The 16,360-nt window shown below is 40.5% G+C and overlaps 1 protein-coding gene across 1 annotated transcript in view; it reads left to right on the forward strand.

The window, feature by feature from the left end:
* Nucleotides 1-16,360, forward strand: part of FSHR (follicle stimulating hormone receptor) — a 108,999-nt gene that overhangs the window by 81,195 nt on the left and 11,444 nt on the right. Inside the window, exons 7-9 of the mRNA XM_067463236.1 lie at nucleotides 2,406-2,474; nucleotides 5,744-5,818; nucleotides 14,282-14,467. Coding sequence (XP_067319337.1) covers nucleotides 2,406-2,474; nucleotides 5,744-5,818; nucleotides 14,282-14,467 — 330 coding nt within the window. The remainder of the gene's footprint in view (nucleotides 1-2,405; nucleotides 2,475-5,743; nucleotides 5,819-14,281; nucleotides 14,468-16,360) is intronic.

Raw genomic sequence — 16,360 nt, forward strand, 5'->3', positions numbered from 1 at the left:
GTCAAACTTTAAAGGAGCTATTCAAGATATTGAACTTAACAGGGTTTCTAATTACTTTTTAGCGAACTGCCAAGAAGAAGAGCCCACTTTTCCTGAGACAGTCTGATGAACAGTTCTTATCTCCCTAATGTTTAGATATAATCCACTTTCCTGTAATTTAAATCCATAGGTTCATGTTCTAGGCTCTGGAACACTAGAAAACAAGCTTGTTCCATCTTCTACATGACATCAACTCAAATATTTGAAGATTACTATCATGTCACCTCTCAGTCTTCTCTTCTCCAAGTAAAATGTTCTCCTCTAAATCTTCATCAAGAATTCAAAATGCCAGATTCAGAAGCCATAGAAACAGGAAATCTTTTTTGTCAAACTATTCCAAGTCAAAAAGCAATAAATCAGAGACAAAGTTCTAGGGCATTGTGGTAACCAAGTAAATAAATAACCCAAGAGTCATAAATTCCTTAAGCGCATTGAAAGAGCCAAGTTGACAAAAGGGTTGCATGCAGCAACTTAGCTGGAGAAAGTAGCCTTCTAATATACGGCAGGCTAGTCAGACAGTCCCCTAATCCTAGCCACTAGTAAAGGAAGGCATCCCATAGTTGTGCTCCTCCTAATACCTTGATTGGAGTCTTTTTCTCCAACGTGGGAGATGGTTTGAGCAAAACACTGGAACATCTGCCCTTTTCACCATCTGGGAGGCCTCTATTCCAGCTTCTCTTCCTACTACAAAGGGAACCCAACCTGTTGACCCAAAGAAGGACCTGGTTTGCTATTGGGCTGCAGCTCCTCCAAAGCTATTCCTCTTTTGTATTGTCAAAGGCTTTCGTGGTTGGAATCACTGGGTTGTTGTAGGTATTTCAGGCCATATGGCCATGTTCTAGAAGCATTCTCCTTAAGTTTCACCTGCATCTATGGCAGGCATCCTCAGAGGTTCATCTCTTGTCCTCCACCTTGAGATTTTATTCTCCTCCCTTGAACACTTGTAAGGGGAGGGACTGGACTATGGTCTAGTAAGACCCCTAGATCCTTTTCACATATACTGCATTCAAATCAGGTGTCTTTATTTTTATTTTTATTAAAATAAGTTTTGTTACTTTGGACTTAGTTCTCCATCTTGTCCATGTTGGTTCCTGATTCCATCTTCTTTCAAATTCCAGCCATTATATTGGGTTATCTAAGATCCCTTGATATAAGGCAAGATGTAACTATATCAATTAAAAAACAAACTAATAGCATTTGAATACCCTTATTCCTTCATCCAAGGTATTGACCCCAGGACATGCTTGTCTCTTCTTCTTCAGGTTGATGGGAAACTGGTGATGACATTACTCTGGTCTCATCTCAAGTAGTTGATTTTACATTACTTCCCCATTTGAATTTTTCCACAAAGACTGGAGGCTAGGCTTTGGGGGATTTCGCATCTTGATTGGTTCTGTCTTTGGCACACTCCAGTGGCCTTCCAACAAGGCCTCATGTCTAAAATCCTGACTGTGCAGCCTTTTTTCTCCTGTATGTCACCTCCAAAGGCATTACGGAAGGTTTCTTAGTAAGCCATGATCAGCTCTGACATCTATTGAAGATGTGACACCACGGGCACGTGCCTTTCACAGTCAAAAGGGTAATCTCTCCAACTATGACCATAATTGATTTCCATGTCAGCTTCAGCTCACCCTCTTGGACCTTAGATAAGCCTATCGCTTGAATGGGCAGCTTTCACTCTGGATTAGAGACTAGTGGAGGCATTCTGACAGTTTAATTAAATGATTCATTGTCAACCCATCATTCAGGGCTGCCACTTTGGGTTAAAAGTGAATGAGCCTTGCCAGGACACAATAAGAGCAGAGAAAGTGACTAGTTCTGCGGTGGTCTTATGATGAATATAACAAATGATAATAAAGGAGGAATGAAGAGGGGAAGGAAGGATCTCGGCAACCTTTGAGATTACAGATTCAGACTCCCTGATCTTATTGGCATTTAATTATTCTATTTAGTAGGTTACTTAGTGGGTTTCTATGGGTGAGCAAGGAGTTGAACCTTGGTCTCCCAGAGTCCTAGCTAAAGACTCAAATTACTGCATCATTCTCATTCTGTTTACATTGAGACCCTCATTCAAATTCCCAGTTGGCTGAGAAGCTCACTTAAAAAGCTCACAGGCTAGTTGCTATCTCTGAATAGGTCACACTGAGTTCCTCAAAAGGTAGGGTATAAACAAAATGAATTGCTTCATCCCAGATACTTCTCCTATTGCCAAATGGAGCATGTGACAAACTCTTTCTACAGGCAATATTTCCTAACATGATGTACTATAGAAAAATGCACTGTCTTAAATTGATATCATAATGGCAGGTGCATTTGTATTAAATAATGTTTGAATGTTTTATGCCATTCTTGTCTATTTATTGCAGAAGGCTGAATAAAAATGGAATTCGAGAGATTGAAAATCATGCCTTCAATGGAACCATCTTGTCTGAACTGTGCGTACTTATTCTCTCTCCCTCCCTCCCTTGCTTCCTTCCTACTTTCCTTAAAAATGTGGAGGGTATTTCATGGGAAATATTTACTGCAGCAAAGACATTCACTCCAGTATTTAATATTGAGTTCCCCTTCAGGGGTTGAGAAGTGACGGGATACAAATACGGGAAATAATAAATAATAAAATTTGTATGTTCTTCTAATGCCAGTCAAATCCTATGTTCGTGTTGGGAGAAATGTGGCTATTTTTCATGCAATATATGGTCCTGATCCATTAATTTGCCATAGACCCTTGGAGCTATCAAATTCTGTAGGTGTCTCTTAATAAAATAGCCAAATATAATCATGGTTGATTTATTTATCATGTCATCTGCAACCAAAACATTGTATTACATTTCTAACAGAACAAAACAAACAAAACAGATAAAAAACAAAAAACAAGAAACACAAATTTTGCAAACTTGGTAGCTGATTAAATGTCCTTTGACCAGTATCTGGCCACTTGGAGTGCCTCTGGTGTTGCCGCAAGAAGGTCCTCCATTGTGCATGTGGCAGGGCTCAGGTTGCACTGCAGCAGGTGGTCAGTGATTTGCTCCTCTCTATACTCGCATGTCGAGGATTCCACTATGTAGCCCCATTTCTGAAGGTTGGCTCTGCATCTTGTGGTGCCAGGGCACAGTCTGTTCAGCGCCTTCCAAGTCACCCAGTCTTCTGTGTGCCCAGGTGGGAGTCTCTCATCTGGTATCATCCACAGATTGAGGTGCTGGGTTTGAGCCTGCCACTTTTGAACTCTCGCTTGCTGAGGTGTTCCAGCGAGTGTCTCTGTAGATCTAAGAAAACTATTTCTTGATTTAGATTTCTATATGAGAAAGAATGATGGGTTCTTTTCTCCACAATCCCTTTGCTACCTTTTATTTACTGTTATTATACATTGATGCTGGGACTCAACCTATTTGTCCTGGAAGCTTAATAGCTTTACTTATTTTCTTTACCCAAGCTTTCAGCACACAGTGGTAACTACTGAGTAACACACACACCAAAGTGGAACTAGTTTTGGTCAATTCTGATCTAAGCATAATGTTCCTGGGGAAAACTCAGAGCAGCACACAAAAGCTTTATCAGGAGTCATATATCTTGGAGTATGCAAACCTTACCTCTTCAAGAGACAAGGTTAATTGGCAATAACAACATCTTCCCCTTTGTGATTGAGTGTGGATTCCTCAGCTAACAAGTTTGAAAGAAGCTGATTTGGACAATGTGCTTCTTGTTATGTACCTATTGACTGCAGTACACCCTTCACTTTTGCAGGGGTTGGGGCACAAGGCTCCCATCAATGTGGCAAAACTGTGAATTATTTTTTTTTACATGAGGAATCTCAAGTTCTTCCAGCACAACGCCATGATCAATTTCTGGTGGAAGCTGACCATAGAGTTGCACAGCAGGAACTAGAAATTCATGGAGAGAAGATTTTAATCAAATGCATGAATTTTCCAGAAGTTAGGGATGTGAGATCTCAGGAGAGTACAGAAGCCCTCTTTTTGCAAGACGGAGCTTACCCTTGCATGTTGTGCTTCACATGTCCCTTATTGCTATTTTAAAAACTTGGCAAACCTATTCCAGAGTGCAGTGTTTACAAATGGGGTAGTTCAATAGTTAGCACAGACTTCATTGACCTTCCTGAACTTTTTGTTTGAAGGATGGTTTGCATGAAGAGATGAAGGTGGATTATGTAGTGAGTGGAGCTGCAAAAGGGATTAGGCTGTGCTGTTCAGAAGTGTGATGGATACACCTTCAAGTCCCCTGCTAACTTATGGTGACCCTATGGATTCTATAGGGTTCTTAGGCAAGCAATACTCAGAGGTGATTTTGTCAGTTCTGTTCAATAAACATAGCCTGTGATACCTGATATTTGTTAGTGATCTCCTATCTAAAAATTAACCTGAGCTGAACCTACTTAGATTCCAAAATCAGATGGATCTAGTAGCTTTTGGGTGTTTAGGCAATTCATTTGGGTAGACTTTAAGATATTCATTGCCCACAGTTTCAATTGTGGCATTGGAAGTGATTTGCAGTCTAAATTTCCTTGCTGGAGGCATAGTAGCCTCAACTATCATATTTGACTTTAAACCAAAGGTTCCTGTTAAAAATATAATATTCTTGTTTTATTTTGATCACTTCTTTAAAAAATTCTCTAAACTAGTGGTTCTCAAATTGTGCTCCTCCAGATGTTTTGAACTTCAGCTTCCACAATTCCTAAAAGCTGGTAAGCTGGCTGGGATTTCTCGGAGCTGAAGTCCAAAACACCTGGAGGAACACAGTTTGAGAACCACTGCTCTAAAGAGACTCACAAAAAATAAAAACAATGCAAGTACAATGTATTGTCGAAGGCTTCATGGCCAGAATCACTGGGTTGTTGTAGGTTTTTTGGGGCTATATGACCATGTTCTAGAGGCGTTCTCTCCTGATGTTTCGCTTGCATCTATGGCAAGCATCCTCAGAGATAGTGAGGTCTGTTGGAACTAGGAAAAAGGGTTTATATATCTGTGGAATGACCAGGGTGGGACAAAGGACTCTTGTCTGTTGGAGCTAGGTGTGAATGCTTCAACTGACCACCTTGATTAGCATTTGATGGCCTGGCAGTGCCTGGGGCAATCTTTTGTTGAGAGGTGACATCTAATCAGGAGAGAATGCCTCTAGAACATGGCCATATAGCCCCAAAAAAGCCTACAACAACCCAATGCAAGTACAATTAAATTTAGAAACATATTCTACACACAAAAGGCCTCCAGAAATTATTATAAGTGTTGCAGAGTGGAGGTGTGCCTTGTGGACTTCTCCAGGACTTCCAAAGCTGAATAGTTATTAACATTGTTCAGTGCATTTAGTTTATGTTCCAAATATCATTTCTGACCATTTTTAATGTATTCATTTTAGAAAAACCTTAAACAACAGTTTGGTTTAAACTGCAAGTTTAACTCATATAAAACATAATTAAAACATAACACAATCCTATTTAAAAAACCAAACTGGCACATGAGAGATAAGCCAAAGGCCTGTCTGAACAAAAAGATCTTTACTTGCCAGTGGAAAGAAAGGAGAGAGGGAACAACTGTACCTTCCTTGAGAGGGAATTTTTCAGCCAAGATCCACAATCAATAGCTAACATTCATTTCAAATCACAGATCAATTAAATGATAGCTGTTTAAACAACTCAGCTGGTTATCCTCCCCACCCCAAAAATGATTACAAGTTATATTTTTATCCCTTACAGAAATCTGAGTGGTAATTACCACCTCGATAAGCTACCAAATGAAGTTTTCCAAGGAGCCAATGGACCAAGTTTTTTGTAAGTAATTATTCTCATCTACTTATAGCTGTCTTACCCTCCTGGATCGGACAAGGATACAGATATAATTTGTTGCTGTTTATTCATTCAGTCGCTTCCTACTCTTCATGACCTCATGGACCAGCCCACACAAACTTCCTGTTGGCTGTGGTCACCTCCAGCTCCTTCAAGGTCAAGCCAATCTCTTCAAGGATACCATCCATCCATCTTGCCCTTGGTCGGCCCCTCTTCCTTTTTCCTTCCTTTTTCATTATCTTCTCCCAGCTTTCCTGTCTTCTCATTATGTTTCCAAAGTACTTCATCTTTGCCTCTGATATCCTTCTCTCCAGTGAACGCGTGGGCTTTATTTCATAGTATATGGACTGGTTTGCTTTTCTTGCGATCCAAGGCACTCTCAGATATAAATTTAGTATCTTTATTTTCTGGAGCTCCCAATCTTGACCATAAATGGGGAAAAGATATATGAACCGACTAGTCTGTAATAAGAAGGGAAATATATATATATTTAAAATAGTCAAAATAAGTTCCCAAATACAGTGGTTTCTAAGCAGACAATAATACTTCTGCACAGATATTTTTGTACTGAAAATTCTGTGTTTTTTGGAGGGGTTTACACAACAAAGTACAACATTTGGGTAGCATATGTCTGAAACTCTGAATCGTTTTATTTTAAAATATGCATTGTTCAAAGACCTTCTAACAGCAGGAATAAAATTGCTAAATGACTTCTTGCTTTCTTTAAGAATGAAATTAATAGTCTTTAGTCCCTGCTTTGTGTTTCTGTCAGGTCACTTTTTCAAGCTACATTGTGCGCTTGTGTTATGCATCCTATGTAGATAACCCTGTCACTTGGTGTGTTGCTGCACAATCTGTGCAAATGTTGATACTATATCATTGTTTATGAATATTTGCATTACTAATTATCACCTGAATATTATCTTAAGACAGCCTTTTGTGATATTTAATTAACATAAAACTCACTCTGCTTGGGCAGAAAGAAGAAGAAAAGAGAAAGCTGGAAGCAAAAAAGAATTGTTTTAAGCATTTCTGCTTTTAACAAGCAAAGATGGTATATTGTGGGTCAATCATTCCTGTAAGCAAAAGTGCATTTGAGTGTACACTCCAGTAACAGATGACTTGAACAACTCTCTTTCATGATCTTGGCTAGGATAAAAGAAAGGCAATTTACCATCCACAGAACGCTGCAATAGGACAAAATATTTTCTCATAAAAATAACTCAGTGTTTGAATTTGAACGATCGGATGAATCTGAACTGCAAGGAAATCAATTTGATAACCCATCAGAATGTAATTGTATTTGGCTCCTGCTTACAGAGGTGTCGCGTTAACTTTTCACTACAGGAAATAATGGTTGGTTGGTTCAGCCACCCATCCACCTCCCTTTCCAAAAAAATATTATTATTGCTTGCCGGCTACAAAGAAGTTTCAGTAACAGCCTCATCCAAATGTGAAAATCTTGGATAAAGCAAGCTTGATATTCTAGACAAGGCTGAATGAGCATTGTCAAAAACAGAGCCAAACTACAAGATTTGTGGGAAATTAGGAATGCCAAGACAGCCAGAGAATCCCCCTTTCCTATGTAGAAATGGAATGCAATAAACACTACTAAACATGATAAATAAAAACTAAGTCAACAGGATTAGCTAAGTAATACGGCACCTATCTTGACAAACAATACCACATCTGACAGCAAATTGTAAGGTAAAATATCTGAATAATTTGATGGTAAATCAAAATAAAACATTTCATTCCATAAACAGGCATAGGAAAGCTATGGTCCTCCTAATATTGTTGTCTCCCAACATTCTTGTTGTGTTGGTTCTGATTGAGGTTTACAAACCCTGCTCCTTGAGCCCTTCCAAAGAAAATAACAAGAGGTATCTTCTTTTGTGAAGGTGAAACAAACCACTATTCTTGTCACTGCCACACTGCTGCTGCTGCTGCTCATAGGCTTACACAATTCAGCTGGAGAGTGACCCATTTGGGGTATCCAAATTTCGTTGGGCACCCAGATCCATTTTTGGGAGCCTCCTGAAAATCAGCTAATGAAAATATCTGTTTTCAGCTAGGCAACCAAAAGATCTGAGAAGATCCAACCAATTGGCGGTAATGGGGAACTTATAAGGCTCCTCTTTCTATTCCTGGGACCCCTTCCTTTCTTGCCTTCAAGGGAGCCTAGGTTTGAGGAACAATGTTAAGGATGCACCCTTCCTAGGACTTCCCATTATTCCTTTTAAGGGAGCCTGGGTTTGGGGAATGAGGTTAATGAGGCACCCTTCCTGGGACCCTTTCCTTTCTTGACTTCAAGGGAGCCTGGATTTGAGGAACAATTTTAAGGAAGCACCCTTCCTGGGACTCTTTCTTTTCTTGCCTTCAAGGGAGCCTGGGTTTGAGGAACAAGGTTTGTTATTTATTTATTTTGAGCATTTATAACCCATCCTTCTCAACCTCTGAGGAGGAACTCCGAACAATTTCCAAACAGGCAACAATTCAATGCCAAACATGATATAAAACACATAATAAATGCATCCATATATATTAAAATGGTTAAAAATATATACATTAGAACTAGTTCACCAGATTAATTTCACCATATTAAAATCATCATCCAAAACAGTCTGATAAAATCTTGTCTTCCCAGTTTTATTGTACTGTACTTAAGGTTAAGGAAGCACCTTTCCTTGGATCTTTCCTTTCTTGCCTTCAAGGGAGCCTCGGTTTGAGGAACGAGGTTAAGGAAGCACTCTTCCTGGGAGCCTTTCCTTTCTTGCCTTTATGGGAATCTGGGTTTGAGTAATGGGGTTAAGGAAACATGCACCGCATACTCTCAAATAGAAGGGAAGAAACTGCGCTCGGCAGCCACATGGGACGTTTCAGTTGAAAAAAACATAGTGGCTGAGCCCTTGCCATTATGGCCATCCAAACCACCCAGATTGGCCGAAGGGAATCTATCAACCCAAATTTGTGCACAAGCCTACTGTCCAGACATTGTTTGGTACATTCAGTCTGTCTGAGATGGGAGACCCTACCAGCGGCATTGCTATCCTGAACACAATCTCTTGCGTCGCAGGAGCATGCGATTCCACTAGCACAGGAGCATCCTACAATTAAAGCTGGAACACATTCAAAGAAGAGCAACCAAAATTATCAAAGGTCTCAAAGCCAAGCTCTGTGAAGAACAGCTTAGGGAGATGCGTGTTTTTAATTGGGAGAATAAATGGTTGAGAAGGGACATGATAACCATATTTAAGGATTTGTGAGAATGCCATATTGAACAAGAAACAAGCTTGTTTCCTGCTGCTCTAGAAACTAGGACATGGACCAACAGTTTCAAACTGCAGGAAAAGATATTCTACCTAAACATTAGGAAGAACTTCTTGATGCTAAGAGTTGTTTGACATTAAAATATGCTGTTGCCTTGGAGGGTAAAAAAGTCTCCTTCTCTGGAAGTTTTTAAACAGGGGTTGGATGGCCATCTTTTGGAGTGCTTTGATTGGAATTTCTTGCATGGCAGGGGGTTGAGCTGGATGGTCCTTGTGGCCTCTTCCATCTCTACTATTCTAAGAACGTAACGGCATGATGTGACTCAGTATATATTCTTGACCAAACCTCTCAAAGCAGCTATACTCTGATTCACAGGTGGAATTGTTGCCTTCACACCGCTGAAGTGGTCTACAATTGTATTTTTATTGTCTCTTTCAGAATCATTTTCTCCTAATTTTCAATTTGTTACCATCTCTGGAGTTTTTGTCATCTCTACAGTTTTTTTTTTATCTGTAGCCTTTGGCCCACTCAACCTTCGACATTTGATCAGTTTTGTGTCAACATTCACTCTCTCTGGTTTCTCCTCCCCTTGAAATTGCTGAGGTAACTGAAAGCAAATGCTGAACCAAATGCCAGTCCACTAGAATTCTCTCCATGACATTTTCCTCCCTGCACACTGATTTGTATCCATTTATTTCTGCCTTTCAACCATAGTGATTCATTCACGGAGAGAAAGAAAAACTCAGTGTCATTCTTGGTTGCTAACACTGCAAGAAATTCCTTTCTTTTCTTTATACAAAATCCAGATAAATTGCTTACACCTCCATCTCGTCTTTGTCAGTTCTCATTGCTGTTTCCTCACAGACAAGACCCTATCTGTTTGGCATGGGTTTTCTCTTGGAAAGCTGGTCTCTTTAGCTGTCTTGAAGTCATTATCATTATACAAGCCACGCTTAAAAGCTTGCAGTTCTTTATAGCTTGCAAGCCACCGAACCATCAATAGATCTATGGTGGCATCAAATGTTGAAAAACATTATAACTCTTCTCAAAACAAATGTGTCAGCACAGTAGATCTTTGGCCAGCAGTCTGATTTACTAAAGAGTGAACCAGGCAAGGACAGAAATTTCAGGCATGATTGTGAACCAAAATAAGCTGGGTTCTTCCATTGGGAAGGACTCAAATAGGAAACTGTCTTTTCTAGGTGGATATTGTGGGAGACAGGAAGGGGAAAAAAACAATGGTGAATGTGCTGAGATAGAAATTATGGCAAGCACAAGATTTTGCAGTATCTATTCCATTTACAAAGGAAAAAAGTTGCACCTGCTGGGGCTTTTTACTATTGAAGGTTAAGGAACCATGCTCAACTTTGCACCTGCCTTGAAATAACCAGCAGGTCTTGGCCCAGTCTTAACTGCTATATGGTACTTGGATCTATAGTTTGGTGAGCAGCACCAGCACTCTTTGGCAAAGAAAGCTAAAGACCTTGTAAAAAATACAGCTACCAGGATTCCATAGCCTTGAATCATGGTAGTTAAATTGGTGTCAAACTGCATTAATTCTATTGTGCAGATGCACTCTAAGATGTACTGTCAAAGGCTTTCATGGCCAGAATCGCTGGGTTGTGGTAGGTTTTCTCGGGCTGTATGGCCATGGTCTAGAGCAGTGTTTCTCAACTTGGGGGTTGGGACCCCTGGGGGGGTTGTGAGGGGGTGTCAGAGGGGTCACCAAAGACCATCGGAAAATACAGTATTTTCTGTTGGTCATGGGGATTCTGTGTGGGAAGTTTGGCCCAATTCTATTGTTGGTACGGTTCAGAATAATCATTGATTATAGGTGAACTATAAATCCCAGCAACTACAACTCCCAAATGTCAAGGTCTATTTCCACAAACTCCACATTTGGGTATATTATTTGTGCCAAGTTTGTTCCAGATCCATCATTGTTTGAGTCCACAGTGCTCTCTGGATGTAGGTGAACTACAACTCCAAAACTCAAGGTCAATGCCCACCAAACCTTTCCAGTATTTTCTCTTGGTCATGGGAGTCATGTGTGCCAAGATTGGTTCAATTCCATCATTGTTGGAGTACCGAATGCGCTTTGATTGTAGGTGAACTATAAATCCCAGCAACTACAACTCCCAAATTTGGATGTATTGGGTATTTGTGCCCAATTTTGTCCAGTGAATGATAATCCATCCTGCATATCAGATACTGACATTACGATTCAGAACAGTCGCAAAATCACAGTTATGAAGTAGCAATGAAAATAATGTTATGGTTGGGGGTCAACACAACCTGAGGAACTCTATTAAGGGGTCGCGACATTCGGAAGGTTGAGAACCACTGGTCTAGAGGCATTCTCTCCTGACATTTCGCCTGCATCTATGGCAAGCATCCTCAGTGGTAGTGAGGTGAGGTCACTACCTCTGAGGATGCTTGCCATAGATGCAGGCGAAACATCAGGAGAGAATGCCTCTAGACCATGGCCATACAGCCCGAAAAAAACCTACAACAACCCACTCTAAGATGGTTTGTGAATACTATTTTATCATTTAAATTATGATATAATGACAACGATATATGATATACTGTACATCAAGGGAGCCACTAACCATATAGGAAAGCTGATGAAGAAGCACAACATACAAGCGAATTAGAGACCCACAAAGCATTCAGATTTTTTCCTGTAGCTGAACACACAGTGACAGCTGTCTGCAGATGATGTTGTTGATATAGGAAATAGCTAGACCTTTGTCTGCTGCTTCTCTAGCCCTCCACCAGGCCAGGAAACTATGGAATTTGGGGGTGCTACAGACTTTTAAAGGTTAGCATGAAATTTTGACCATTGTGAATTCCATCAGCTATAATAAACAAAATAATAAGTTGTGATGGTATATGTCAAAGCCAGACAGTTAGGAATACATGAATTTGTAAGATTCCCCTAGATAAGCCAGCATGTTGACAGATATAGTGTAGTGGTTTGAGCATTGAGATCAGAGTTCAAATTCCTGTTCAACCATAGAAACTCAATGGGTGATTCTCAGGCTCATTGGGAGGTAAAGGCAGTTCCTCCTCTAAACAAAGCTTGTCAAGAAATTCTTGGGATAGATTTGCCTTAGGGTCACCATAAGTTGGGAACTACTTATTTATTTATTGTGTCAGAAGCTAATTGAGGGTACAGTTATAATGTATTTAAAAACACAAACAAAAGTTTAAAAAAACAAAAGTTAAAAACTTGGCATTATCCTAAATGTCATTTGACCAGAAGCTGGCCACTTGGATTGCCTCTGGTGCCACTGTAAGCAGGTCCTCCGTTGTGCATGTGGCAGGGCTCAGGTTGCATTGTAGTAGGTGGTCTGTGATTTGCTCTTCCCCACACTCGCTTGTCGTGGACTCCACTTTGTAGTCCTATTTCTTAAGATTGGCTCTGCACCACGTGGTGCTAGAGCACAGTCTGTTCAGCGCCTTCCAAGTCACCCAGCCTTCTGTGTGCCCAGGGGGGATTCTGTCATCTAGTTTCAGCCATTGATTGAGGTTCTTAGTTTTAACCTGCCACTTTTGAACTCTTGCTTGCTGAGGTGTTCCTGTGCGTATATCTTGGGGCCCTTCCACACAGCCCTATATCCCAGAACATCAAGGCAGGAAATCCCACATAATCTGAGTGTGGACTCAGATAACCCAGTTCAAAGTAGATATTGTGGGATTTTCTGTCTTGATATTCTGGGATATAGGGATGTGTGGAAGGGCTCTTAGGAAACTGTTTCTTGATTTAAAGCATTGGCATGCTGGCTGATATCCGAACAGAAGATGGGCTGGAGATGTCACTGCCCTGGTCCTTTAATTTTGGCTGTTACTTCCCAATGGATGTCAGTTAGTGCAATACTGGCTAAACAGTGGTGTGGGGTGTAGACATCCTGTGATAATGCAGCATATCTCATTAAGAGCCACATCCACTGTTTTAGCATGGTGAGATGTATTCCACACTGCGCATGCATATTCAGCGGCAGAGTAGCAAAGCACAAGGGCAGATGTCTTCACTGGGACACAGAAAAACTACTTGAAGGCACACAACAACAACAACAACAACAACAACATGCAGTGTCCTTTTGGGGAGACTGCATGGGTTGATATTCCCTTCCTCCCTTTGCGGGACCCAAAGCTCCCTCCACAACATACTGAAAAACCTTCCTTGCTTTATAGGGATCAGTCAGGAGTGTGCCTTTAGCCCATTACAGAATGATTACATCAACTCTAAGGTTCATCAAAGGTCTCCGCACTGCTTTGATCATTTGGCATCTGTCAATGGGAACATTGCCAAACACTTCTGCTTGCTACCCATGAAACAGGGAATTCCATGAGATGGGGATTTCAGAGACCGTTCAGTAAATCAGGGGTGGTGGTATATGGCTTAATTTAGCATATGCCCACAGGCAGACTTAATAAACTATGCTGAGCCATACAAGATTGTATCCTTGGTGTTACTTTGAAATATGTCTCTATTTAACAGAGAAAATGTTTTATACTGTATGGAAAACAACACATGGGGGGGGGGGGGACTACAAAAACTTGAAGATAATAATACAGGAGAAAAAGACATAAAATACCCAAAGCAATGTTAGCACAAGAGATAAACATATGACTTCCAGGCCTAGCGTTACTTTTGAAAGTGGTGGATGATCATGAAAGAGATGCAAATTAACCAAGAAGGGAGAAGAAGCAGAACATTTTGCATAAATAATGCATGCAAGTGGCTTTCTATTTGTGCAACTTGTAGGGAAAATGTGTAAAAAAATTTCTATCTCAAATTCACCAGTATGAAAAAAAAATCAAGTGCTTGACCTGCAAAAACATGCAAAGTGGATTATTGTTGATTCACACATTGCTTTTCCATACATTGCTGCTCTATGAACTGTCCAGGAAATACTGATCAAGATACATTATGTAACTTCAGACAGAAATTGAATTTTCCATTCCTCCTGGTTTGTTTCCTTGTGCTTTAATATAATATTTTAGAGTTTTGATCTGTACTTTTTTTCCAGTTAATCTTCCTGCAACTTGCCTTTGATCCTAGTGTTTGGAAAACATGAATTATAAATTAATTTGAAAACTAATTCCTGATATGCCATTTATTGGATTGTTTAGAAACAATATGAAACAATCGCTTTTTTTTTCTTAAAGGGATATTTCAGAGACAAGGATCAGTCGGCTCCCTACCATTGGACTAGAGAGCATTAGCAAACTGAGAGCAAGATCTGCGTACAATCTAAAAAAGCTACCTCCCTTGGACAAGTTTCGTGCTTTGATTGAGGCCAACCTCACCTATCCGAGCCATTGCTGTGCCTTTGCAAACTGGACCAAACAAAAGTGAGTCAGATCATTTGCTCTGCTTTTTGAGTTTCCATTTATTTGTGAATGTCAAAGTCTCTCTAGGAGCCTGTCTACATGGGCAAAAAAAAACCGTACTAACCTTGTAGCTGCCTTGTTCCTGAAACACAACATACAACCCCTTTAGCAATGAAAGTCTTTTAAAGGTTTTATTGCAATACAGCAAACTCAGTTCATGCTCCACAGTTTCCAGGAAAATCTGGTCTAGTGCAGTGTTTTGCTACATTGTCCAGTCTAGATCAAGGTGGCTTCAGGGGAGAGGAACAGGACAGGTCGCTGGATGGCGGGTGCCACTGTTTTTGTTTACATGTCTTCTGCTACTTGCTGAGGTGTGTGATGTTTACTATGAAAAATCCTTTTTATTTCTGTGCAGAAAAGGGACAGAGATGAGAGAAGGAGGCAATGGCAATCTACTTCCTTGAAGTGGAACCAGCAGACCCAAGCGGAATTGCCTTCCTTTCTCCGTTTTTTCTGTTGGGAATCTGGGGGGGGGGGGGGGGTCCCTGATTTGCTTTCTGCTCATCTGCTCAGATTCCTGACCACTGGCTTCTCAGCACAACCCTACTGGGAAATTGCTTACTCAGAACATGATGCCCAGGGTTGATCAGGCTCATCGTTGTTCTCATGGCTAGGTTCTGACATCCAAGCAAGTGACGTTCCCAGTGGGACTTTGCTGGGAAGCTCTTTGGCCCAGAAGACAGCAGCAAGAAAATCACTTCCAAGGAGGAGAAGAAATAAAAATGGTGCTGATTCTAATTTGACATATGAGCAGCAATACAATTTCAACACAGATAGGGTGGCACTATGTCAGGCACAGGCAAACTTTGGCTCTCCTGGTGTTTTGGACTTCAATTCTCACAATTTCTAACATCTGGAGGACCCAAGTTTGTCCATGCCTGCACTATGTCACATTCACTAACAGGGTGAATCTGACGTAACTCTGGGGCTAAATAATGTGAATCACACCTGGGTTATTTTGGTGGTGTAAACAAGCCCTTGACTGTGGTAGATAATATGGCTCATGTCCAATTTTTTTGCTTAGCAGTCAAAAGAGAATGAGGTAGTCAAACAATGTATTTAAGCACCTTTAGGTCCCTCATACCATTAAGAAAAATACAGGTCTGCCAGCATGTTTTGGGCAGACAAACATAAGCTCTAACTTTAGATTTTAGGGGATACATCTGGCCTTCTGAGATGATCACATCCCCATGACACCATTAGTAAACAATTTCCAAGATTTTCTACACAATCTGCCATTCTAAAGGCTGAAAAGCATCTGCACCATAGTCTCCAACTGTCCCAATTTGTCAGAAACAGTCCCAATCAATCCTCTGTCAGTTTCACCTTTTCAATTCCTTTCACAATGTCCCAGTTTCTCTCTTTCTCCCACTTTCTCTTTTTGTCTTTAGTATAAATTACTTGCTGAAAAGGGAGTTCAAATGACTAAAGTAGTTTGCATTCAGTTCACTCAGCAGAGTGAGAGAAAGCTTGCCCTTCCCAATAGGATCTAGCAAAACCGAGCCACTGCAGACTCTCCTATCTGGTTTGTGTTTATTCAGGAATAGCTTTTGCCATTGTGACCACACTCTGATGTCTTTTGGTCATACGTATCCCCGTTTCATTTGTAAAATGTTGGCAGGTATGGGTTAGTGATTTGAATGCTGGACTATGACTATGGAGCTTAAGCTTCATTCCCCACTTAACAATGGAAACCCTCTGACTGACACTCTCAACCCCAGACAAACCCATGATAAGATTACCATAAGTCAGAATTCATCTGAAGCAGAAGCAGCAAAAGGAGCATTAACCTCATTTTTGATATTATATACTCTTTATAACATTACTTTGAGACAAGTTTATTTTTATTTTTAT

The sequence above is a fragment of the Anolis sagrei genome, chromosome 1 (assembly GCF_037176765.1).
Source record: "Anolis sagrei isolate rAnoSag1 chromosome 1, rAnoSag1.mat, whole genome shotgun sequence".
In the NCBI taxonomy this organism is placed as follows: domain Eukaryota; kingdom Metazoa; phylum Chordata; class Lepidosauria; order Squamata; family Dactyloidae; genus Anolis; species Anolis sagrei.